The sequence below is a fragment of the Telopea speciosissima genome, chromosome 6 (assembly GCF_018873765.1).
Source record: "Telopea speciosissima isolate NSW1024214 ecotype Mountain lineage chromosome 6, Tspe_v1, whole genome shotgun sequence".
Classification (NCBI taxonomy): domain Eukaryota; kingdom Viridiplantae; phylum Streptophyta; class Magnoliopsida; order Proteales; family Proteaceae; genus Telopea; species Telopea speciosissima.
In genome coordinates this window covers 20,722,416-20,748,784 of record NC_057921.1, presented here as the reverse complement: position 1 = coordinate 20,748,784, position 26,369 = coordinate 20,722,416, and the positions used below count along the sequence as shown (strand labels likewise).

The 26,369-nt window shown below is 40.5% G+C and overlaps 1 protein-coding gene across 1 annotated transcript; it reads left to right on the top strand.

Moving 5' to 3' along the window:
- The first annotated feature begins 13,864 nt into the window (after window positions 1-13,864).
- Window positions 13,865-14,278, top strand: LOC122665508. Its single transcript, XM_043861662.1, has one exon. It carries the CDS (start codon window positions 13,865-13,867, stop codon window positions 14,276-14,278), a length of 414 nt encoding a protein of 137 aa, XP_043717597.1.
- The last annotated feature ends 12,091 nt before the right edge of the window (window positions 14,279-26,369 follow it).

Sequence of the window (26,369 nt, the reverse complement as noted above, 5' to 3'; positions counted from 1 at the left end):
TATGCATTCTCAGTGGTTATTGGTGAAGACCATTGAGGGGCACTCTTGATTCTTTTTTTGTCTTGGGGACTCCTTTTTGCTTTTGATTGGAGTTTATCCCCGTTCCTATTCTTGTTTAGTCTTTTCTTTCCTTTTTGGGGTTGAGTTATCTCGCCCTGTATATATATGTACTTTTCTTTTTGCTTATGTATATGTTAGCTTTACTTTTTAGTTTGTGGGTTGTACGAAGTTTCATATGTATATATATATCACCATCATTCCCGTATCGGTACGCTTTCTCTTTCTTGGTTATAATTATAGATTATCTGCTGCACTCTGATCTTACTTATGGTAATGTTACGAATGTGGTACCGTGAATGTATTAACTGCTTCTATATCCATGGGATTTGGTGGATTGCCATCATGCAATTCGGGTCACCTACCTAATCCTCCCAGGGGGTGGTTTGGGGTGTGACAGGTTTAACAATTAATGCATGTATTGTCTATACTTTGTCTCACTGGGCTGTCGAACTCACCCCTTTATTTTTCAGACATAGATGATGGAACATGTCAGTGCACAGACTGCACAGGTGACCAGGAGCAGTAGGATGGCGATTATGATGCTTGATAGACTTGAAGATTTGAATAATGGACATTAGGATACTTTATTGATTTAATTTGGATTTAATGGTTAGATGTAGCACAATTTGACTTGGATACTGTTTATTTTCTTTTATGTTAGCTCTTATGCTTGTGGCATGAACATATAATGATTACTTGGAATTGCCACCAGATTTGGATAAAAACTTATATTTATTCGATGATATGTTGCGTGATAATCTTCCGCATAGTTAGAAGATGTGACATGCTTGTATGCTAATAAAAACATATTTTCAGCCAACTTCTAGACACATGCTTAGTTAAGAAACCGATCGTAAGATCACCGCCCGCGAGGGTTGTATTCATACCCTTATCCCAGGTTTGGGTCGTCACAACATGGTATCAAAGTAAAAGTTTAGGCAACTGGATCTAGAGACTGGTGGCGTAGGAAAAAAAAAACACAAAAGTCTCTTTTGCTGCATAATCACTAAACCAAACAGAATCTAATTAAGAAAAGCATAATGTACAAACACAAGTTGTTCTTCATAATCATGCATATCTAGGACTATCTTTACGATGAAACCTAGTATTGTGTAATTCATTAGCCTTATATTGTAATAGGTAGTCATGCCTCCTCGTGAACGTCCTCATTCTGTGGGAAGGGGCAGTTCAGGTGACTTAGGCTTGCCACCTCCTCCACCTCCTCCTCCTCCCCCTCCACCAGTTCTGGCAGGGGCTTTTTCGGGTGGCCAACCTGATCTGGTACAGGCCATTAGCAACTTGGTCAACACAATGTATCAATAGCAGAAAGTTAGGGCACCTTCTCAGCCTCCTATGGCAGACACTACTCGCATTATTGAGCAGTTCTGGAAACTTAGACCCTCATATTTCGAAGGGGACATTTCTGACCCTCTGAAGGCAACAGAATAGATCAGGGGGGAGTTAGGAAAGAACTTCATTTTGTTGAATCTCACTAATGCGCAAAAGGTGGTATGTGCTACGTACCAGCTACAGGGCGAAGCAGATGATTGGTGGCAATCTACACATCGCATTGAAGAAAGAGATGGACAACCCCTAACTTGGGCTAGATTCGAAGAGGTCTTCTACAACAAATATTTACCCACCAGTTTGAGACAAAGGAAAGAGGAAGAATTCTTGACCTTGAAGCAACATAATCTCTCTGTAATGGATTATAAGTTAAAATTTGAGGACTTCAGTAAGTTTGCTCCTCACCTAGTTGATACCGAGGAGAGGAAGGCTTGACAATTAGAGAGAGGCCTTTGTTCTGACCCGAAGAGGATTGTAGCAGCTTTTAAGTGCCCTACATATGCAAAGGTAGTGGTGAGAGCACAAATTGTTGAAGACAACTCGAGGTTTGTACCTCCAAGTGTTCCAAACACATAGAAGAAAAGGTCTCACCCTCATCCAACTCAAAATTATGACAATCACAGCAAGCAGAAAAGGATAACTCACCATCATCAAGAGTGGACCATTTGCCTCAAATGCAAGAAACCCCACTCTGGAGAATGCATGGCCAGATCGAATGTTTATTTTAGGTGTGGCAAGGAGGGTCATATGGTAAAGGATTACCCTAAGCAGAAGAACAACCAGACTAAAATAGGCCATCAGCACAAGCCTGGACAAAAATCATTTCAGAAAGGTCATCATCAAGCCAACCAGAGGCCCAAGACACAGGCTAGGGTTTTCGCTATTACTGAGGAAGATGCAGAGGTTTCACCATCGATGGTGACAGGTACACTTACTATTCACGGTGTTCCAGCTCATGTACTTATTGACTCTGGTTCCACACACTCTTTTATATCTCATGCATTCTCAACAAAGTTAATTGTTCCACCTCGACTATTGGAATATGACCTATCAGTGCACATACCTTTGGGAGAGGTTATGACATCAAACATGGGGTATAACACTTGTAATATAACAATTGGTGATCGGGTATTATTTGCTAATTTGGTACTACTGGATATGAAAGATTTTGATGCCATTTTGGGTATGGACTGGTTGTCCAACCACCATGCCAAGATCTTATGCTGTGAGAAGGAAGTCTCCTTCAACCTCCCAGGGGAACCCGATTTTCGATTTAAAGGAAAGAAGTCCAAATCACCGGCACCAGTTATGATTTCAACTCTTCAAGCTAGAAAATTGCTCGCAAAAGGCTATACAGGCTTTTTAGTTAGTGTGATTGACACAGAGATAACTGCACCGAAGATGGAAGATATTTTGGTAGTTCGGGACTTCACCGATGTTTACCCAGAAGATTTAATAGAATTACCCCCAGATCAGGAAGTTGAGTTTTCTATAGACTTACTTCCGGGTACGATACCAATTTCTCAGGCACCCTATAGAATGGCTCCAATGAAACTAAAAGAACTTAAGGAGCAATTGCAAGACTTGAAAAGGGATTCATACGCCCTAGTGTGTCTCCCTAGGGTGCTCCAGTACTTTTCGTTAAGAAGAAAGATGGGTTGATGAGGCTATTCATAGACTACAGAGAACTGAACAAGGTGACCATAAAGAACAAGTATCCTCTACCCCGTATAGAGGACTTGTTTGACCAACTGCAAGGAGCTGCCGTATTTTCCAAGATTGATCTACGGTCTGGGTATCACCAATTGAAAGTTAAGAGTGAAGATGTGCCTAAAACAGCTTTCCGAACTAGATATGACCATTCTGAGTTTATGGTTATGCTCTTTGGATTGACAAATGTGCCTACAGTTTTCATAGATCTCATGAACCGAGTCTTTCATGAATATTTGGACTGGCTCGTGATTGTATTCATTGATGACATACTAGTTTACTCTAAGAGTAAGGCCGAGCATGTACAACATCTGTCTACAGTCTTACAAATCTTGAGATAAAAACAACTTTACGCCAAGTTCAAGAAGTGTGAATTTTGGCTAGATAGAGTGGTGTTTCTGGGTCACGTTGTATCAGAAATAGGGATTTCTGTTGACCCCAGTAAGGTCAAGGCCATTACCAAATGGCCTAAACCAAGAAATGCCCCAGAGAGCAAAAGTTTTCTTGGCCTAGCTAGCTACTATAGGAGATTTGTGGAAGGATTCTCATGCTTGGCACTACCCTTGACCAAGCTAACTAGGAAGAATGCCCGTTTCGATTGGACAGAAGAGTGTGAACAGAGTTTTTAGGAGTTAAAGAAGAGGCTACTTTCGGCACCAGTGCTAACAGTTCCTACAGAATCAAGGAATTTTATGTTGTACACTGATGTATCTCGCAAGGGCTTAGGTTGTGTACTCGTGCAAAATGGCAAAGTCATAGCTTATGCTTCTCGACAACTAAGATCACCTGAGCAAAATTACCCTACTCATGACTTAGAATTGGCAGTTGTGTTGTTTGCCCTGACGATATGGAGACACTATCTCTACGGTGAGAAGTGCAAAATTTATACAGATCATAAAAGCCTCAAGTATATCTTCACACAAAAAGAGCTCAACATGAGGCAAAGAAGATGGCTTGATCTACTTAAAGACTATGATTGCACAATTAATTACCATCCATGGAAGGCAAATGTGGTCGCGGATGCCTTAAGCAGGAATCCTCAGGGACACTCTGCTACACTTTTGACTAGGCAATGACACATCATTAACGACTTCAGAAAACTCAACCTAGAAATGATGGTAGGAGATGTTTCAGCCATGCTATCCAACTTGACAGTACAACCATCTTTGATAGAGAAAATAAAATCTGCCCAAAGTGAAGACCCGTGCCTAGAGAAAATTAGGACGGAAGTTCAAGAAGGAAAGAGGATGGATTATGTTATCAAGAAAGATGGAACTCTTAGATTTGGTGACCGGATTTGTGTGCCAGACAAACCCGACTTGAAGCAAGAAATTTTAGATGAGGCCCATAGTACGCCCTATACAGTTCATCCTGGAAGTACCAAGATGTACCAAGACTTGAAGACCACGTATTGATGGAACAACATGAAGAGAGAAATTGCTCACTATGTAGAGAAGTGCCTAACTTGCCAACAAGTTAAGGCAGAACATCAGAGGCCATCTAGGTTGTTGGAACCACTATCAATTCCAGAATGGAAATGGGAGCACATTACCATGGATTTTGTTATAAGACTTCCGAGGACACCTAAAGGTCTTGAAGCGATATGGGTTATAGTTGACAGATTGACCAAGTGAGCTCACTTTCTGTTAGTTCGGATGACTTTGTTAGGGAAATGACCCTACATTCCACACCCTCTAAGTCATCCCCATGATGATATTTTGATGATAACAAATAATTCTTGGACTGATGCTTTTGTTCTAAGTGTGTTAGAGTCAAAACATAGCACCAAGTGAGGGGGAGCATATACAAGTGTTCAAAGACCTTTAAGAAGATTGGAGCTTGGAAGTCAAAGTCAAATATATGTTGGAGAAAGTCAAAAGAAGACTTCTTTTGAAGGCTTTGTATACATTAAGATATTTGTGTAAATTTTCTATTTCTTGAGTCACATTTGATGTAATGCACACACACACGCATGCATGCATCTAGAATGACCTTAGGAGGCCATTTGACCCCCTAACTATGTGACCAAGTGGGTTTGAAATATCCAAATTAACCCCCAAGGAAATTAAGCTAAAATCACATTGTTGCCCAATCCGGTATACCGGTTCCCAATCCAGCATATCGGATCCCGGATCAGGGGTAAACTCTCAGGAACTACTCATAGTGTTTAACTTAAGCATGCTGGATGAGATCCAGCATACCGGATCCTTGAGGTACTGCAGTGTACACTGATCTGGTATACCAGATCCCTATCCAGCATACCAGATCACCTATAACTGCTTACTTATATCCGTTATTTCCTATTTTTTAAAAGGAGTTAGGTAATCCGGCATACCGGATTCCCATCCAGCATACCAGATTATTTATAAATTGTGGGATTCTTTTCTTAATTTGGATTCCTAAATTGGTTCTTAGCCTCTAGCCTATAAATACCCCTCTTGATTAGTGTTCCACACACAACAATCATCAATCAAGAGCTCTAAATAATCAAGCACTCCCTAGTGAGATTATTCTTTCAAGATCAAGAAGATCGAAGAAAATTCAATCTCATCCTTGCTCCCTCATTGCATACCTGCATCCAAGCTGCATTGACTAAGAGCTAGCACTAATTCTAATAAGTTTTAAGGTAATCCTAAACTACTTAGTATTTTACTTAAAGTTGTTGTTGAGTCCTCTTGCTCCAAATCAAGAGAAGGAGTCATCTTGCTCACAAATCAAGAGTAGTTGTGTTTGAGTCCTCTTGCTCAGCTTCTCAATAGCAGTTGTTGTAAGAGTCCTCTTGCTCACTCAAGATTCTATATAGTGAATTCTCTCTAAGGTGAGAGGAGTGGACGTAGGCACATATTGGCCAAACCACTATAAATTGCTTGTGTCTTTTTTTATTGCTTGTATCTACTCTTCTCTACTTCTTGTATTAAGTTTTATTTCCACATTGTTGTTTCAATTCTTCGAACGTCCACCTATTCACCCCCCCCCCTCTAGGTGAATTTACATTTGGTATCAGAGCGGGAGCTCAAGACCTTGATTATTTTAATCTATTTAAGAGTTAAAGACTATGGAAACCTCTGCTAACCATAAGTTCGAAGGTTACAACATTACCTGACCTCCCTTCTTTGAAGGTGAAGGATTCTCCTATTGGAAGAATCGATTCAAGAACTTCGTATGTGCCAATAACATTGACGCATGGGAAGTTATAGAGAATGGACCAAATATCATAGATAAGCCCAAAGAAGAATGGACCCCAACTGAGAAAGCTAAGATGCAACTCAATTATGTTGTTATAAGTTATCTCCAATGTGCATTAGAAGAAAAAGAGTATAACCGGACATGCATGTGTAACTCCGCTAAGGAGATGTTTGACAAATTAGTAGTAACTTATGAAGGTACTTCTGAAGTGAAACAATCTAAGATTGATATGTTAGTGAATGAATATGAATTGTTTAAAATGAAAAATGATGAAGATATATATGCCATGTTTACTCGATTTACTAACATTGTGAACAAGTTGAAAGGATTAGATAAAGTTTACTCCAATGGTGAGAACGTCCAAAAGATTCTAAGATCCCTCTTAAAGGAATGGAGACCTAAGACTACAGCCATAAGAGAATCAAAAGACATTGACAAGCTAAGCCTAGATGAGTTGTTGGGATCACTCCAAACACATGAGATGGAGTTAAAGCAAGACACAACAGAGGATGAACCTAAGGAGTCTAAGAAGAAGGTTATCGCATTCAAAACATATGACATCAGCGACGATGATGAAGAACTCTCAGATGATGAGATTGCCTATCTTTCAAAGAAATTCTCAAAATTCTTGAAGGACAAAGGCAAAACTTCATTTAGCAAGAGAAGGTTCTCCAAAGACCAAAAAGGTAAAAATTTTTCTAAGGATAATTCTGTTTCCTCTTCAAAAGAAATTGTGTGTTATGAGTGTAGAAAACCTGGACACTTTAGAGGAGACTGCCCTAAGATGAAAAAATATAAGAAGGCCTACAAAGCTGAACACACATTCGACTCTAGTGATGAAGACGAAGATGATGAAGAATCACAAGAAGAAGAGGAACAAACCAACCTCGCCTTAATGACTACCAAAGAGGAAGAAGAAACTCAAGTGAGGTAACTCCTACTTCTCCTTCTAAAGATAAAGATTATTTAGAATTGGAAGAAGCTTTTGAAGACCTATACCAAAGTATTATAGAATTGGCCACTATTAAGAAAAATCTCCTAAAGGAGATAAACACCCTCAAAGACCAAAACACATCTCTAACCTCTCAAGTAGAGACTTTAGAAGAAGAAAAAGAGAAATTATATAAAGCATTAGAGTCTTTCACAAATGGTAAAAAGACTCTTGATAGTTTACTCAAAAATGCCTCCAAAGCACCCTTCAACAAGGAAGAAGTAGGCTGTGATGTGAACAAGAGTTCAAATCAAACCAATGAGGCAAGTTCAAGTAAAATAACAAGTAAGAAAGTGAAGAAGAAGTTCTGCAATTATTGCAAAAAGAAAGGACATTTGATTGAGGAATGTTATGTTAGAAAAAAAATTCCTCAATTAAACAAATCAAATCCCAAAGGGAAGACTCTTAGCCCAAATATTCCTTAAACTGTTGTATGCAGCAATTGCAACAAAAAGGGACTCACTATTTGGGAATGCTATCATATGAAGCAACATTTTCGACCTCCTAGAAGACCCTTCAATGGTCAAAAGAGACCCTTCAATGGTCAAAATAGGAGAAATCCACCAAAGGTTTAAAGACCACCCAACAACCAAGGATCATATAGAATATCTCAAAACCAAAGACCTTGGAACCCTCAACTATACACAAATTGGTATGGGAATCAAAAGTCAAGTGGTCACCAAATGGTGTGGAGACCAAGAGGAATGTATAATACTAACAATGATGGACCCAACACTCAATGGGGACCAAAGTTTTATTAAGCATTCTTGTTTTGTAGGTACATCTAAGCAAAAATTAATGGTTTATTGATAGTGGTTGCTCAAAGCATATGACAACCAACCCAAATCTATTTTTGAAACTCAAAAAGCAAAAAGGAGGATGGGTGTCATTTGGAGACAATAGCAAAGGAAGAATCATCAGTAATGGTTCAATAAAATTTGGAGGTACGGTAATCTCTAACGTTAGCCTAGTTAAAAATTTAAAGTATAACTTGCTTAGTGTAAGTCAATTTTGTAACAATGGGTATTTTGTTAACTTTAATGCCTCCAAGTGTGAGATTAAAGATTCTCACAATAACACCACAGTCAAATGGTGTGGTTGAAAGAAAGAACAGAAAAATTCAAGATACGACTAAGACAATGCTCAATGAGTACTCCTTGCCTAAATATTTTTGGGCTGAAGCTGTATATACGGCTTGCTATGTGTTAAACCGAGTTTTGATAAGACCTATCTTGATAAAAACCCCCTATGAATTGTTTCATGACAAATTGCCTAAAGTAAACTATTTTAAAGTTTTTGGATGTGCTTGTTTTATCCTTAATACTAAAGATAATTTAGGAAAATTTGAAGAGAAAGCTGATAATGGCATCTTCCTAGGCTACTCCACAAATAGTAGAGCATATAGAGTGTTTAATAAGAGAACACTAGTTGTGGAAGAGTCTATGAATGTCAGATTTGATGAATCTATGGCAAAAGAAAGGTATAAAGACCTAGAAGATGATGATGAAGATGAGGTACTTGAGATTAGGAAGAGAGTTGAAAATGTCACTCTAGATGAACCTAATGATCAAGTACATCAGCTTTCAAAAGAAGTTAGAACGGTTAAAGATCATCCCCTTGACCTTGTCATTGGAAACCAAGATAAAGGTGTACAAACTAGGAGTAAAATCCAAAATGTTTGTTCAAATGTAACCTTTATATCTACCATCGAACCCAAGAACATTAAAGATGCTCTTTTGGATAGTGATTGGATAGTCGCTATGCAAGAAGAACTGAATCAATTTGAAAGGAATCAAGTTTGGGACTTAGTGCCAAAACCCTCTAACACCAAGATTATTGGGACTAGGTGAGTATTCAGGAATAAGCTTGATGAAGATGGTAATATCACTAGAAACAAAATTAGACTAGTTGCTCAAGGATATAACCAACAGGAAGGAATTGATTTCAATGAATCATATGCACCTGTAGCTAGACTTGAGTCAATTAGAATGTTGCTTGCTTTTACATGTCATAAGAATTTCAGGTTGTACCAAATGGATGTCAAAAGCGCTTTCTTGAATGGTTACATCAATGAAGAAGTCTAAGTATCTCAACCACCTGGCTTTGAAGATTCAAAACTTCCGAACCACGTATACAAGCTGAAAAAGGCCCTGTATGGTCTAAAATAGGCCCCAAGAGCATGGTACGACAAATTGAGTAAGTTTTTAGTTGATACTGGTTTTTCAATGGGTAAAATAGATACCACTTTATTTGTTAAGCATAATAAAAATGATGTGATAATAGTCCAGATTTATGTAGATGACATAATCTTTGGATCTACAAATGAATCTTTTTGTCATGACTTTGGTAAATGCATGAGTAATGAATTTGAGATGAGTCTCATGGGTGAACTAAATTTCTTTTTGGGACTTCAAATTAAACAAACCCCTAATGGGATCTTCATTAGTCAAACAAAGTACATTAAAGAATTATTGAAGAAGTTTGACATCAACGGACAAAAGTCGTCCAGTATTCCAATGAGTACATCTATAACTTTGTCCAAAGATGAAGATGGAATCCTTGTTGACCCAACTAAATATAGAGGCATGATAGGTAGCTTACTCTACCTAACGGCTAGTAGACCAGACATTATGTTTAGTGTCTGTGCTTGTGCTAGGTTCCAAGCCAAACCTATGCAATCCCATTTGAGTACTGTGAAGAGAATCTTTAAGTACTTAAAGGGAACCCCAAGCATTGGACTATGGTACTCTATGGACAATGACTTTGACCTTGTTAGCTTCTCCGACGCTGACTTTGCTGGGTGTCATGTTGATCGTAAGAGTACAAGTGAAACTTGTCACTTCTTAGGATCATGTTTAGTGTCGTGGTTTAGTAAGAAGCAAAATTCAGTTGCTCTTTCTATCACTGAAGCTGAATACATTGCAGCCGGACGGTGTTGTACACAAGTACTTTGGATGAGGCAAACCCTCCGTGACTACGGAGTAAAGTTTGACACCTCCTTAATCCAATGTGACAATACAAGTGCCATTAATCTTAGTAAGAACCTAATTTTACACTCTCGAGCTAAGCATATTGATGTTCATCATCATTTCCTACATGATACAGGTCAAAGAGGTGACATCAGACTTGACTACATTGAGACCGAGAAGCAACTTGCAGACATCTTCACAAAACCCTTGAGTGAAGATAGATTCTGCTCTCTTAGAAGAGATCTTGGCTTGTGTGACCCCTTTGAATAAAATAGAAAATTTTTAAAAAAAAAATAAACATCTCTATTTTTTCTTTTCTTTTCTTTCTTCTTACTATTTCTGCTTGAAACGGTATACCGGATCCTTAAACGGTATACTGGATCAGCTGTTTCTGGCAGTTTCTAGCCGTTACTGCTTGAAATGGTATACCGGATATGGAAACGATATACCAGATGTTTGAATTTTTGCCCATTTTATAGCTGTTGCAGTACTCAAAATGCCAATATAAATCCCTATTTTTTTGTCTCTTTCTCACTCACTGTTCATCCTACTTTCTCCATACTTTCTCTCAGTCTTTCAAATCTCTTAAAATCTCTATCAACTCCATTGAAGATGAGTAGAAAAAGCAAGAATGTTATGCCCGAAGGCCAACAACCCTCCAAAAGAGGACGTTCAATCGGAAGCTCTTCAAGACTACCTTATGCTCCAGGAGAAGATCGACTTTTTCGCTCTCCCAAAGTTCGTGCCAATTGGCCTCTATATCTTGCCCTAAAGATTGAAGACGGATGATAAGTTGACATTTTTTCTTTCAATAGCATCCAACTAGAGAGAATGTTCAAAGACATTGGTTGGGAAGCACTTCTCAACATGGATGATTTTTGCTACCCCCAACTTGTGAGATACTTCTATGCAAACCTCTATTTCAGGTGGGCGGACAATTCATTGAAGCTTCATTCTTATGTGAAGGGTGTTCACATAGAGCTCTCCATTGCCGAACTCGGTAGTATGCTCGGAATCTCGTGCGATGGACCTTGCATCTTTTGGACTCCAAAGAGTACAATTTTTAGAGATTTCTTTGATCACCAAGAAGTCTATTCAGCCATCTTGATGCAATATGACCCTCAAGCTGCCACCGTCATAACCGATAGACTTCGGCTCATTCCGCATGTGATCTCCTACATAATTCAGCATAATTAAATTCCTAGGGGAGGTGATCGAAGCAAGTGTCTCACTCCTCAAGCCTATCTCACTTATTGTGTGTACTCTTCTACCCCTCTTTGTCTTCCTTTCTTCATTATGCGCTATATAGAATCTTGTGCTCATCCCCAAAAGAACACAAATCTCCCATATGGATGCCTTCTTACCCGGCTTTTCAAAGCCATGACATTGACCTCTCTTGAGGAAGAGTCAAAGGTAACTTTTCAACACATCACCCGGAATAGCTTCCATACTATAGCCATTCCTCCTCCTACCGATGTATTCATTGAAGAAGAAGAAGATCTAGATGGAAATGCCCCTCCTCCTCCAGCTCAAGAAGGATTTCCAGCGTCACTACAAGATTGGGTATCCTCTATGGATGACTACATGGAAGACACTAACACCCGCCTTGTAGCACTTGAAATCTATCAAGAAAATATTGACGCAGATTTGGCTTCTCTACGCCGTGACTTGAAGACTGCTTCGATTCCCTAAATATGCGCCAAGATAAAATCCTCAATGCAGTTCAAACTCTTGCCTTAAATCTTGGCCATCTCACTCTTGATACACCGGGAGCAACTCCCCAAGGACCTCCTCCACTTTTTCCCGGTGCCTCTACTTCCATTTCCCCTCTTCCACCTGTTGACCCTTAAGGATATTTTTTTTCTTTTTGATAATGCCAAAGGGGGAGAAGAAGTTGGAATAAGAAGTTGTTTGATTTTTAATTCTAAATTCTGGCTAAGTTGCAATGCAATGCTTGTTTATGCTTATATATTGTAATTGCTTTGTAATTGCTTGGTTTAAGTAAAATAAATTGAATTTTTAAATTGAATTGCTTATTGGCCCTTACTCTCCTTTATTTATCTTTTATGTGTTATTTGTCATCATCAAAAAGGGGGAGATTGTTAGGGAAATGACCCTACATTCCACACCCTCCAAGTCATCCCCATGATGATGTTTTGATGATAACAATAAGTCTTGGACTAATGCTTTTGTTCTAAGTGTGTTAGAGTCAAAGCATAGCACCAAGTGAGGGGGAGCATATACAAGTGTTCAAAGACCTTTAAGAAGATTGGAGCTTGGAAGTCAAAGTCAAATATATGTTGGAGAAAGTCAAAAGAAGACTTCTTTTGAAGACTTTGTATAAATTTAGATATTTGTGTAAATTTTCTATTTCTTGAGTCACATTTGATGTAATGCACACATACACGCATGCATGCATCTAGAATGACCTTTGGAGGCCATTTGACCCCCTAACTATGTGACCAAATGGGTTTGAAATACCCAAATTAACCCCCAAGGAAATTAAGCTGAAATCACACTGTTGCCCAATCCGATATACCGGTTCCCAATCCGGCATACCGGATCAGGGGTAAAATCTTAGGAACTACTCACAGTGTTTAACTTAAGCATGCTGGATGAGATCCAGCATACCGGATCCTTGAGGTACTGCAGTATACACTGATCCGGTATACCAGATCCCTATCCAGCATATCGGATCACCTATAATTACGTAATTATATCCGTTATTTCTATTTTTTAAAAGGAGTTAGGTAATCCGACATACGGGATTCCCATCCAGCATACCGGATTATTTATAGACTGTGGGATTCTTTTCTTAATTGAGATTCCTAAATTGGTTCTTAGCCTCTAGCCTATAAATACCCCTCTTGATTAGTGTTCCACACACAACAGTCATCAATCAAGAGCTCTAAACAATCAAGCACTCCCTAGTGAGATTATTCTTTCAAGAACACGAAGATCGAAGAAAATTTAATCTCATCCTTACTCCCTCATTGCATACCTGCATCCAAGCTGCATTGACTAAGAGGTAGCACTCATTCTAATAAGTTTTTAGGTAATCCTAAACTACTTAGTACTTTACTTAAAGTTGTTGTTGAGTCCTCTTGCTCCAAATCAAGAGAAGGAGTCCTCTTGCTCACAAATCAAGAGTAGTTGTGTTTGAGCCCTCTTCTCAGTTTCTAGATTTTGGCACAGTCTATAGAAAGCTATGGGCACAAAACTGAGTTTCAGTACCGCTTATCACCCTCAGAGAGATGGGCAATTTGAGAGGACTATCCAGATTCTCAAGGATATGTTGAGGGCATGTGCACTCGATTTATAGGGAAGTTGGGAATGGCATCTACCACTAGTAGAGTTTGCCTATAATGATAGTTACCAGGCTACAATTGGTATGGCACCATATAAGGCACCCTACGGCAGGAAATGTGGGTCACCCTTGTACTGGGATGAAGTAGGTGAACTGAGCATACTGGGACCAGAAATAATTCAGAAAACCTGTAAGAAGATAGCCCTGATTCGTGAACGGATTCAAGTTGTATAGAGCAGACAGAAGAGCTATGTAGACAACAGGAGGAAGGACCTTGAATTTTATAAAGGTGGCATGGTGTTTCTTCATGTGGCACCCATGAAAGGTGTGATGAGGTTTGGAAAGAAGGGAAAGTTAAGCCCCAGGTACATTGGACCGTTTGAGATTCTAGAGCGAGTTGGTAACTTGGCTTATAGGCTAGCTCTCCCACCAGCCATGAAGAACATCCACAACAAATTCCATGTATCAATGCTAAAGAAATATGTTCATGATCCTTCACACACACTGAACTATGAACCACTCGACCTAAAGGTGGACATGACCTATGAAGAGAAGCCAGTTCAGATCTTAGACCAGAAGGATCAAGTGCTTCACAATCGATCGATACCCCTAGTCAAGGTGCTTTGGAGAAATCATGCCATTGAAGAAGCATCTTGGGAACTGGAGGAAGATATGCAAGCTAAATACCCTGAGATATTTATAAATTGAGGTACACTTTAATTTTCTACTCTTTCCTAAAGTTGTAGTGTCAGAACACCGTTAAAATTTTTGTCTTTTTCTACTCTGTTAATCTAGGAGTATGTGGGCTCAGAACCACAAGTACAGGATCGTAACCTAAAGGTTAGAACTTCTATTTATATCTATTAGAATTCCAATTGTTCTTTCCAAGAAGAATAAATTAGTGACATATTAAATTATATTTAAGAGAGTAGTACCATCAGATTTTGAGGACGAAATTTAAATAAGGCGGGGAGGATGTGAAACCCCAGATTTCAGAAACCCTGAGTTTCAACCTTATGGGTAAAATAGTAATTTCATCCTAGGGGTATTATGGTAATTATGCTATATGATTAATTAGAGTTTATTATTTGTCATTAAATGTGTTTTAATGCAAAAAGTAATGTTTTATAAAATTTTGGATTTTTATGTACATACAAGTAGTCATAGCTTATTAGTATGTAGTTGCTTTGTTTGTGGGAGGTACAAGGTTCAATTCTTGTCTGCATTAAGTATAATTTTTGTTTATTGTAGAATTACTATCAAAATTGAGGTAAATCCAATTTAGAAGGAGAGAAGTTCGGCCAACTTGGTGGAAGGAGCCCCTTATGGGCCCCACCATGAGATTTCATGACTTGATGCAAAAAAAAAAAAAAATTTGATAGCAAGTCCAATTGGGAGATTTAGGGAAATTAGAGATAAATAAGGAATCAAAGGAAAATTAGAGATAAATTAGGAATCAAGTGATTGACTAACTTGAGATAAATTAATACAAACTAGGAAGGAAAGAGAGTCATCGCACATAAGAAGGAAAATAGAGATAAGAAGAGAGAGGGAGAGAGAGTGTGAGTTAGAGACAAGAGAGAGAGTGAGTTAGAGATAAACAAGAAAGAGGAAAAGAGGTAGCCGTTTAAGAGGAGAGATAGATATAAATATGGACTCCAAGCGATACCCCAAACCTAGATCATGGAAGTAAGGAAAGAAAGGAAAAGAAGAAAGATAGAAGTGAAAGCTTAAAGAATTCAAGTAATTTTGGGGTTGCACAAACAAAGAGTAAGTTCTCTAAACCTAATTTAATTTTTTTCTTAGGGTAAGAGATAATAGACCTAGATTAATTTTATAAGATCGTATTATAAGACCTTGTATTGCGTTTTAAGCAAGGATGATAATCTTTAGGAGACTGTGATTATTGGTAATTTCTGTACAGATATTTCTGTGCACCGTTTTTGTAAAAATCAGAGTTTTTAAACGGCTTAGGATTATGATTTTAAATTTATATGGTTACAAAATAAACTGATAGACCTTACTAAGCATGTATTTTAAGACCCTAATCCATTCTGGAAGTGCATGTATTTTGGGTATTACATTGAGGTTAATGTAATTCTGTCTAACACACTTGTCTGTCATTGTGACTATTTTTCGGGTTACCTATGGGCCAAATCTGAAGATGCCTCCTTCTGATGAAACATTTCCCTATAAGTCTAGTTTCACCCATAAAAAGATCTGATTGAATTGATTTCTTGAAGATGGAAAAATTATATTTTTACTTCTCTGTACTCAATCCTGAGTGCAGGTTTTGTTATAGTTTTGAACCCGAGTTGTGCTCAATTTTTGAGCAGACATAGAGACCTTAAATTAGGTTGATGTCTTCTGATGATTTGTGTATTTATAAGTCTAGTTTAACATATTAAAAACTGAAATCCATTATAATTTTAACGATTTATTGAGGCACTTTTAGTGCACAAAGGTCATTCTGTTTAGTACGAAAAGTTCCTGTCAGTACCTTAATTTGGGCTTGGATTTAAAGGGCCTTGGAGGCTTATTATGGAGATGGGTCCTTCTTATGAATTATGGTTTTTAAGTCTAGTTTAATAGTGTTGCATCAAGAAACCTGCTGCAGCGAGCTCTGCCTGAAGGACAAGATTATCAGAGAGTACCGGGCGTCTCCGGTGATCTCACTCCGATGCTTAAGTCAGATCTCAGAGCAACAGTCAATTCAAAGAGAATTCAGATGATCGTGCTAAGTGTTACCTCCCTTACTTAAGGTGGTTGGGTGATAGAACCGTGTCCAAATAGGTAAGCTAGAATCTCGGAGTGGAGTGAGACCATTTCAGAGTGATACGTAGGATGGTGATTATCCGTAACTTCCCACGCGCCTGATTAGGCGTGACGTGGGCGAGAATCTCGGGCCACATAGGCCCGAGGCAAGATTTACGTTATTTACACAAAGTATGGAGGTTGTTCCTCCTGTAACGGGCTGTGGCTAGACCGCTGTCATCTGTGGACGAGCGCGATGCATCCCAGTAGTGGTGCGGGCTGGAGTGCGACCTAACGCCCAACTCTGTATGTCGCTCATAGTTTGGCGTTCTGCACAAGCTAAAGGAGCTCACTGGTTTGCACATAACCAGACACGATCTCAATCCTTGACTCGCGACCTCACTTGTTAAACCCTGCTCCTGACTGACTGGAATTTTGATTGAAGGACCGGAACCCCTGATCAGGCAACCAAGAACACTGTGGAGTATCACTCTAGTGATTTGGATTAATGAGGAAACCCTGTGTGGATCATCCTACATGCCTGTCAGTAGGTGGATAGCAGACCTCTACACCTGCACAGCTCATAGCATGATGTATGGCCTGGACTCCAGGTAATCTCTCTCCTCCCCATAACTGTGGGACCCACTTCTAAAAAAGTGTGTAAAATCCCCTATAAGGCATGTGGGGACAATACCCTGATCAAGGGTCAAACCCCTGTGCAAGCCCCACTAAATTTCAGCTTGCCGGAATTCTCTAGACGATGGCACTGGGCGATGCAGACAAGGCCCAGTGACATCGTCCAGTGAGTGAAACAGCATATTTTAATGGTTTTTAATTATGGGGACCACCCAACATGAACATGGGCACCCTCCATAGATAGAGCGGAGTCTGAGGGACCACCTCATACCCTTAGTTCACTGTGGACCCCATCAGTGTGCCCAAAATCACTCAGAATCAGTTCAAAAACTCATTTTCAAAAGGGGCCTTCTTAGCCAAACAAGCCTCAGTTGGGCTAGGCCTATAAATAGGAAGGCTTTGGGCTCATTTAGAGCCCTTAGCACTGTTGGAACCGTGAGGAGAGAAAGGAGAGAAAGAAGATAGAAAGAAGAGGAAGGTGAGGAAGAAAGAAGGAGGAAGAAGGAGGAGGTGCCACCCCCATCCAAGGCTGGTTCAAGCTTCTCAGACCTATGCAGGTATAGAACTTAATGAAATACCTACTACTTCTCTAAATCTCTGCTGTTTACTTGGTTTCTCTGCTCTCTGGACAGCCTAGAACAACTAGAGTTTTCCCTGGACAGCTCCAGATATGCCATGCAAGCATAGAGCATGGAAGATCTATAATTTTTATTAAATTTCATAAGTCTGGTCTGCTGTTCTTGGAGCCGAATTCTGGCTGTGCACAGCTGCACTGCCAGATGCTCTGTTGCTTTGTGATTTGGAACCCTAGGTGCAAGCTAAGGCTGCACAGACCAAACCCTAAGTGATTGCAGCCTTGAAACACTAAATTGCATCTGGTTCCAGCCCTGCAAGTGGCTGAAATTGAGATCCATGCTTGAAGAAAACCCTGTGACACTATTCACTGGGTTGTCTGGGCAGCCTCTGGCAGCCAAATGGTGGACTTGATGGAAGATCCATTTGGACCAAAAGGTAGGTCACCCCTAGGGCTACCTGACCCCCTAACATGCATGGGGATCAGTTTTGATCACTGTCCACAAAGCCCAACCTTGGGAACTCAGCCCAATGTCGATTTGCAAACTCTGGGCGATGCACCCAACGCCCAGAGCCATCGCCCAGTGAGGGAAAATGAACAAAAATGCTGCTCTTGCTTTGGGGACCTCACCCATTGGCCATGTGACATTGTGGGAAGCTAGGAAATGACATAAATGCCCTTCCCCACTTCTGTCCTTATTAAGGGAATGTATTGGAACCCTAGTGGGCCCCGTAGGTCAAGGAGACCCTGCCTATGCTTGGTCCTACAGCACAGACAAGCTATGGACAGCACTGTGAACCTAATCTGACCTAGGGTCAGGTACAATCACTATTAATGACCATTTTACCCTTATGCCAGTGACACTGGGAGATGCACTGGGACATGAGCCTAAGGCCCAGTGCAAGGCCCAATGATTCCAAGTGAGAACCAACTGAACACCGGGTCAACCTAGTGAACTTAGGTTAACTCTAGGACTACCAGAGACAACTTGGAAACCTAACATCACAACTTCTGATTTATATCTAGGAACTGATCCTGCGCTCGAAGTCAACAACCAGACTACTATTAGAACTGAATTTGTAACCGAGTTTCTAGAACCAAACTCAGGTGAGTGAATAATATTATCATATGTGCATGTGTAATTATGATGCTATGCCGGCTATTAAGAAATGTAATTATAAATGCTATGTTACTTACTTCTGTTTCAAATTACTCAAATCACTACAAAATGACTGTCTGTTGATCAACACTATGAATTCTTATATAATGATTGTGAATGTTAGGTGCCGTAGTCGGCTTGGAAATGAGGCATGTAGTAGCTCGTAGAATGGGATGCGGTTGACACCACCCAACTCATACGATGCCATATAGACATGGGGTTAGAGTTTCATCACCCGTGCTATGTACCCTTGCCAACAGGGGTTTAGGTGTTGGATGCCTGCGAGGGGGACCATATGTTTATGTGAAAAGAGAAAAGAAATGAAAAGAACACTGGAAAGGTGAATGAAAAGAAATGAAAAGAACACTGGAATGGTGAATATGAGCAATATGCTAGGTTGTAAGCCAGAAATGAAAAGAAAAGAGAAAAGAAAAGGATTGCCCTGCAGGTTAATCATAGAGGGCTGGTCGGGCTGACCTTGGTGAACGAATGCTAGAGCTGGCTGGTTCTCTCCGACAACTCAATGGGTGTATCGCGGGAAGAGGTAACCAAACCTGCACCAGGGATACATGTATTGGGGATTGTAGTAGCATAGACCTGACTTAGTTGTATTGTTAGGTGGCTAATAATAAACTGGACTTGCATATCATATAGGATCATGTGGATTGTGATTTCATGTGCATGCATGATGATATATTTTCTCACGAGCTCAGTGGGGCTCACACTCTGTTGTATATGTGTCTCTTTAGATGATTTTGCATATTGATGCCGATGTGAAATGGAGGCTCATTACCAGGAGGAGAGCCCTGATTGTTATGATGATCTTGGTGTGGACCATGACGGAGGTTGTGCCGATGATGCGTGTATTCTCGGTGGTCATGGATGAAGACCATTGAAGAGTGCACTTGATGCTTTTTGTTTTGGGGACTCCTTTTTGTTTTGTCTAGGAGTTTATCCCCGTTCCTGTTGAGGTTCAGTTGTAGTTTCTTTTCCTTTTTTTTTGGGCTGAGTTTTCTCACCCTGTATATATATGTATATGGTAGTTTTAGCTTCGTGTCTGTCAACTTTGTTTCTTAATTTGTGGGTAGTTGGGAAATGTAACAAACTTATCTATGTATATATTATTATCATTTCCCATATCGCTACCCTTTCTTTTTTTATTATAATTGTAGTTTATCTGCAACACTTTGATCTTGCTTTTGGTAAAACGAACGAATGTGGTTCCATGAATGTAAGCACTGCTTCTAGATCCGTGGGATTTGGCGGATTGTTGTTATGCAATTCGGGTCACCTATATAATCCTCCCAGGGGGTGGTTTGGGGTGTGACAGAGCTTGGTATCAGAGCATGAGGCTCTTCTTACATTCATGGAGTGCAGACTAGGACTAATAAGCTATAAATAATAAAACATGTAATAATTAAAAGTTACAAGGGAGGTAGATGTAAATAAATAAAAGATGCATAAATCCACTAATATAAAAACAAATGTGGCCTAGCCACTACACAAGATTTGATAAGATAAAGAACTACATCCAAAGGGTACATAAGCTAAAAAATAAAAAGAAGGGAAAAAAATACATAAGCTAAATAAAAGAAAAATATGTCTGAATCACGTAGCATGAGCATCTGAAGCTGATCAGGAGCTACTCAGTCGGAGGCAAGTCGCTAGGTGGAGGCTGTGTCTGGCGAGAGTCAACCCTGTAGAACCTATCCCAGAAGTCCAGACGCTGCTCTACAGAACCCACTCTACTCTCCAGTGAAGTAAAGCCCCGATCCATCCTAGTCGCCATATTTGAAAGCTGGGTACCGAGACTCTGAAAATGTGTCATCATCTGTGTCCACTCTGATGGCCCTGGAACCTAAGAACTGGTGGCACTTGTTGCCTCATAAGCAGGTAAGTCAATGTACTGAGTGCCAACACTCTCAAAGTCGCCCTGACCCACATCCTCTGCACCAATAAACTGCTCCTCTCCGTGCACCCCCTCATCATGTACATCATCACCATGCTCCTCCGCATCCAACCCCTCATCTCCCTGCTGCATCCCCATCTGCTCCTCATCCTCTGGTGGATCCTCTCCTGGCACCTTCATCTTCAGTATCGAAGTCTTGTCAATAGGCCTGGATCTGTCCTTCTCGGCATACTCACCCTCCAAAGGAACCCCAAAGTAGCGGAATACCAAAGTGAGGAACTTCCCATATGGAAGGTTCCCATCAGCTGGGATCTGTGTATGATATAACATGGCCTGAAGTAGCAAGTAAGGGAGGTTTATAACTGGACCTCCTCTACCCGCACCTAGAAGGAAATAGGTGATGTAGGCCCTCAACATAGATATGCTGCCCCTGTTCCCGCCCTTCGGGTAGATGTTGCAGGACACACACCTACTAATTACTCAGGCACTGGGCTTGTAGGAAGCCTCAGATTTAGGAGTGCTCTGTGATCGTGTCAATGCTCTGAAGACTGTTCTCCTAGTCTCCACAGAGAACATCTCAGAGATGTCCATGGGCTTGTAGTAAACCCTCTCCCCAGTATTGGGTACACTCAGAATCTCTGCTAGTGAGGCAGTGGTTAGTGTGATATCCACTCCCTTCACCCTACTCAGTAATCCAAACTCTTGTGCCCCAGATGGCACCAAATTACAATAGAAGTACCGAACCAAGTTGGGATAACAAGGCTCAGTAGGAGACAACATAGATGCCCAACCTAGGGCATTGAACCTAGCAAATAGGCTGTATTGGTGAAAGTCCTCCACCCGAACCACTCAGCCGTTCACAATTTTTAGCGACCTAAAATCATTCCAAACCTTAGCATGCTCATACCTAGAAAAGTGGAACCGATCGAACTCGGGCTCCTGCGAGGAAGAAGAATCATCTCTAGGAGATGATGGAGGCACTGAGGAAGATGAAGAATGGTCTGACTCAACTCGTACCCTCTTCTGGGCTACTGACTTCCTAGCTGTACGATGGCTTATAGACATTTTCTATAAAAGAGAAGAAAAAGAAATAGTTAGGACAAAGAAAATTAGTACAAACCCTAACTAAAACAAGATTGAAAGAAAAGGACACCTAACAAGGGAATGTAGCTAAGAAATCATACCTAGGCACGCGAAGATCCACAAAAAACTCGAGGAAGCACGAGGATTTGGTATGGAATGAGTCACACTACCCTCCAAAGACCTTTCCTTGGTGTTTAGAAGAGTTTGGAAGAAGTTAGAATGCAAATGGACCCCTCTCGGACTCATATACTGCGCCCCGATTCTCTGGGCGATGTGTCCAACGCCCAATGAATGTAACTTTGCTGATTTTGGGCTATTTGCATATAAGGACTTGAGATTTAACCATAATAACCCTAATGGACATAAAAATATGAATTTTCTTAATTAGTAAAAAAAAATAATATAATTTATTAATCTAAGAAATTGAATAAATCCAACTTTCTTAAGATCAAAGGGGGAAATTGCTATATGTGGTTGAGTAAAACATATAAGGACTTGAAAAAAAAAATTATTATGTTGATATGTTTACAACGGATATTTACTATATATATAAAAATAAATATACTCGTATACATGTGTATGGGATATGGTGTGTACTACCTAATTATTATATGCTTGAATATTGAGATGTACGAACTGTGTGGAGTGTTGCTATGCAAAACAGAACTTAGTTACATAGGTATGTTGTAATACGTGCTTACTATGTATGGGAAGCGTAGATTTTACCCTATCCACAGACTAGATCAGCCGAGAATAGGAAATCTAGGAGGAGGTCTAGGCAATCGAAATACTTAGACGCTAAGGTACCTCGAGCCAACCCCAGAATTAGTTTCCTTGATCCTTAGTTGTTTAAATTTCAGTAGATATGTACTTAATTCTTCTAATTAAGTATGACCTGGTGCTTAGAATCATTTTATATGATAGGACCTATTTACCTTGACCAAGGCTGGAGACCCCAACATCATGATCTATATTAGACAGTTACGAGAGAGACTAAGACGGATACGACTAGTACTACCCCGAGCCAAACGGATTGGACTTTTATTTAGCCATTGCTACCATTAGTGGACTGGAAGAGCGAGACTATTTTATGACCTTAGCGGAAGAGGTAAGAGCGGACATAGAGTACCTACTTACGATGGAGTTCGTGACAGGGAAGAGGTTGGAGATGCTTGCCTGTTAGACCAGGTAAATAATTAAAAGTCTTTTATTTAAAGATTTGAAATCTCTCATAGAGTGCCATGCATAGCATATCGATACATAAAATGCTTAAGAAAGAGAAACGAAATATAAAACCAAAGAAAACATCACACTATAAACGAAGACAACATATCTAATAGCCCACCTTACTGGTGCGACTCATGAAACTGATTGAAACTGTGGACTAGATTTGTACCTTCTCTAGCTAGGAAATAATTGTTGATCCATACGGATGATATTGGAATATTGAACATGCTCCTCTTTTCAGAGAAGCAACAATGATCAGCACCAGAAGAAGTTCTCGTGGTGGTCGCAAAGGAAAACAACCTCGAGTTGTATCGGAGGTTGAATAGCCTAACGGGACTAAGGCTTAAAATTCTGAGGCATCGGCTGCTTCATCAGAGGCCCCAGCGGCTGCACGAACCACTACTGCAACACCTCAGCCAAATATGGTAGCTGGTGATGTGACTGCATTCATGACCACTATGATGCGGACCATGCAACAACAGTAAGAATTGCTTGGTCAGATGTCTACTCAGTTTGCAACCATGATGCATGAACATGCCACACCACCACCACCACCCAATCAAACCGTACCATTTCCACTACCTGTGCCTCAACACTTAGAAGAGAACTCTACCGCCAAGGTTATGGAAAGATTCAAGAAACTCCAACCGCCTGCATTTTCCAAAATAACTCCTGAAGCAATGCAGCCGGAACGGTGGATTAGTGATTTAGAGAAGGCATTTGAGGTACTTAAGTGTACAGATGCACAAAAGATTATATGTGCAAGTTATCAGTTGTAGAATGAAGCTGAAGCTTGGTGGAAGGCTACTAAGCCAAATCTGGAAGCCACTCATCCGAACCCCACGTGGGAGCAATTGAAAGAAGTTTTCTTCAAGAACTACTTCCCGAAGAGTTTCAAGGATAGAAAAGAAGCTGAATTCATCGCACTGGTGCAAGGAACCAAGTCAGTGCTGGATTATCAACAGCAATTTGAGGACTTGTTCCATTTTGCTCCAGAGCACCTAAAAGGGGAAGTTAGTAAGGCGAAGAAATTTGAAAAAGGACTCAAGACTGAGATCGGGTCAGTATTGTCAATCATGGACATCCAGGATTATGCTCAGATGGTCGATAAGGCGAAGACCATGGAAGATAGGTTTAAAGAGAAAGAGAAAGAAAAAGCTGTGACGTCATCCGTGGGCAAAAGGCCAAACAATTTCTAGACCTATGCCTGGCCAAATAAGGTTTACCACGGAACCAACTCAAATTCTGTGTAGACTCCATATCGTAGGCCGAACGTGGGTCAGAACCCTTTCCGCCCCACATTCAATCGACCTGCTCAACCGGCGACGAGTCAAGCGACAACAGCAGCTTCACCAACCCAACCATCAACAAGTCAAGTAAGCCAAGCCTCAACACCTGCTGCTCCACCCTTTAAGTGTTACCAGTGCAACAAGGAAGGGCATATGGCCAGAGATTGTAGAACGCGTGGGTACATCAATAACTTGGTGAATCAGCCCTACGCTAGGTCTTTCTAGCCACGGGACAATCGGACGTGAGGAAAGGTGTTTGCAATGACGAATGAAGAAGCTGAGGCGAACCCCGATGTATTGACAGGCAAGTTTGCTGAACACTACTAACTTATAGGGACTAATTGGCTTACTTTATGTAACCTAAATTACCTACGAACCCTAGATACCCTGAATGTCTTGACCATATCCGCACGAGTATTATTCGACTCGGGCGCGACCCACTATTTCGTCTCCTCAACCTTTGCTAGTAAGATGAAGGATCAACCGAGAGACATCAGGCATGAGCTAGTAGTCAGCATGCCGACAGAAAGTGTCGTGAGCTTGAAGAAGGTCTATGACCCTTGTCAGATTGAAATTTGTGGGAAGAAACTAACCGCATGATTGATAAAGATGGATATAAATGATTTTGACACAATACTAGGCATGGACTGGTTGTCGGCCTATGGTGCAAACGTCTTGTGTGCAGAAAAGAAGATAAGGTTCAACTTGAAAGATGGGTCAACTTTTACCTATCAAAGTGAACCCAAGAAGAAACCCAGGAGAATAACTTTGTCAGCCCTCCAGGCGCGTAAGTTGCTTGACGATGGATGCCAAAGCATTTTGGCCACAATAATAGACATGAAGGCAAAGATAAAACCGTTGGAGGAACTTGAAGTCATCAGAGATTATCCTGATGTCTTTCCTAAAGATCTGACACAGCTACTGCCTGACCATGATATAGAATTCATGATTGATCTGATTCCTGGTGCAACACCGGTATCCAAGGCACCATACAGAATGGCGCCAATCGAGCTGAAGGAGTTGTAGGTTCAACTTCAAGACCTGCTGAAGAAAGGATTTATACGACCCAGTGTATCACCCTGGGGAGCACCCGTGCTACTTGTTAAGAAGAAGGATGGCAGTATGCGGCTGTGTATCGACTACCGCGAGCTAAACAAGCTGACCATTAAGAATTGATATCCGTTGCCGCGTATCGATGACCGATTTGATCAGCTACAAGGAGCAAGAGTTTTCTCCAAGATTGATCTTAGGTCGGGATACCATCAACTAAAGATTAAGAGCGGCGATATTCACAAAACGGCGTTTCGAACCCGATACGGACATTACGAATTTTTTGTTTTGTCGTTCGGATTAACCAACGCCCTGACGGCTTTCATGGACATGATGAACAGAGTATTCCATGATGTGCTGGATAAGTTCGTCATAGTGTTTATTGACGACATCCTGGTGTACTCTAAGAATGAGGAAGAACATGCTCAGCATCTTACTTTTGTGCTGCAGCGGTTATGAGAACACCAACTTTATGCCAAGTTTAGTAAATGTGAATTTTGGCTTCACCAGATTGGATTCTTGGGACACATCGTCACCAAGGACGGCATTAAAGTAGACCCAGGCAAGGTGAAGGCAGTTCTTGAATGGGAAACTCCAAAGAGTGCCACTGAGATTCAAAGTTTCTTAGGTTTGGCCGGATATTATCGACAATTTATTAAAAAAAATTTGCAAATTTTGGCACCTATGACAAAACTCACAAAGAAGGGAGCCAAGTTTGAATGGAATGAAGCATGCGAGAAGAGTTTTCAGGAATTGCAAAACCAGTTGGTAACAACTCCAGTTCTGACCATTCCGGACGGCACTGGAGGAATGGTGGTATACACCGACGCATCTAGAACAGGATTGGGTGGCGTCCTGATGCAGAGAGGTAAAGTAGTCGCCTACACCTCCAGACAATTAAAGGAACATGAAAAGAACTACTCCACACATGACCTAGAATTGGCAGCGGTAGTTTTTGCGTTAAAAATATGATGGCATTACCTATATGGTGAAAAGAGTGAAATCTTCAGCGATCATAAAAGTCTAAAGTATTTCTTCACCCAGAAGGAGTTGAATATGAGACAGAGACGGTGGTTGAATTGGTTAAAGACTATGATTGTGAAATCTAATACCACCCC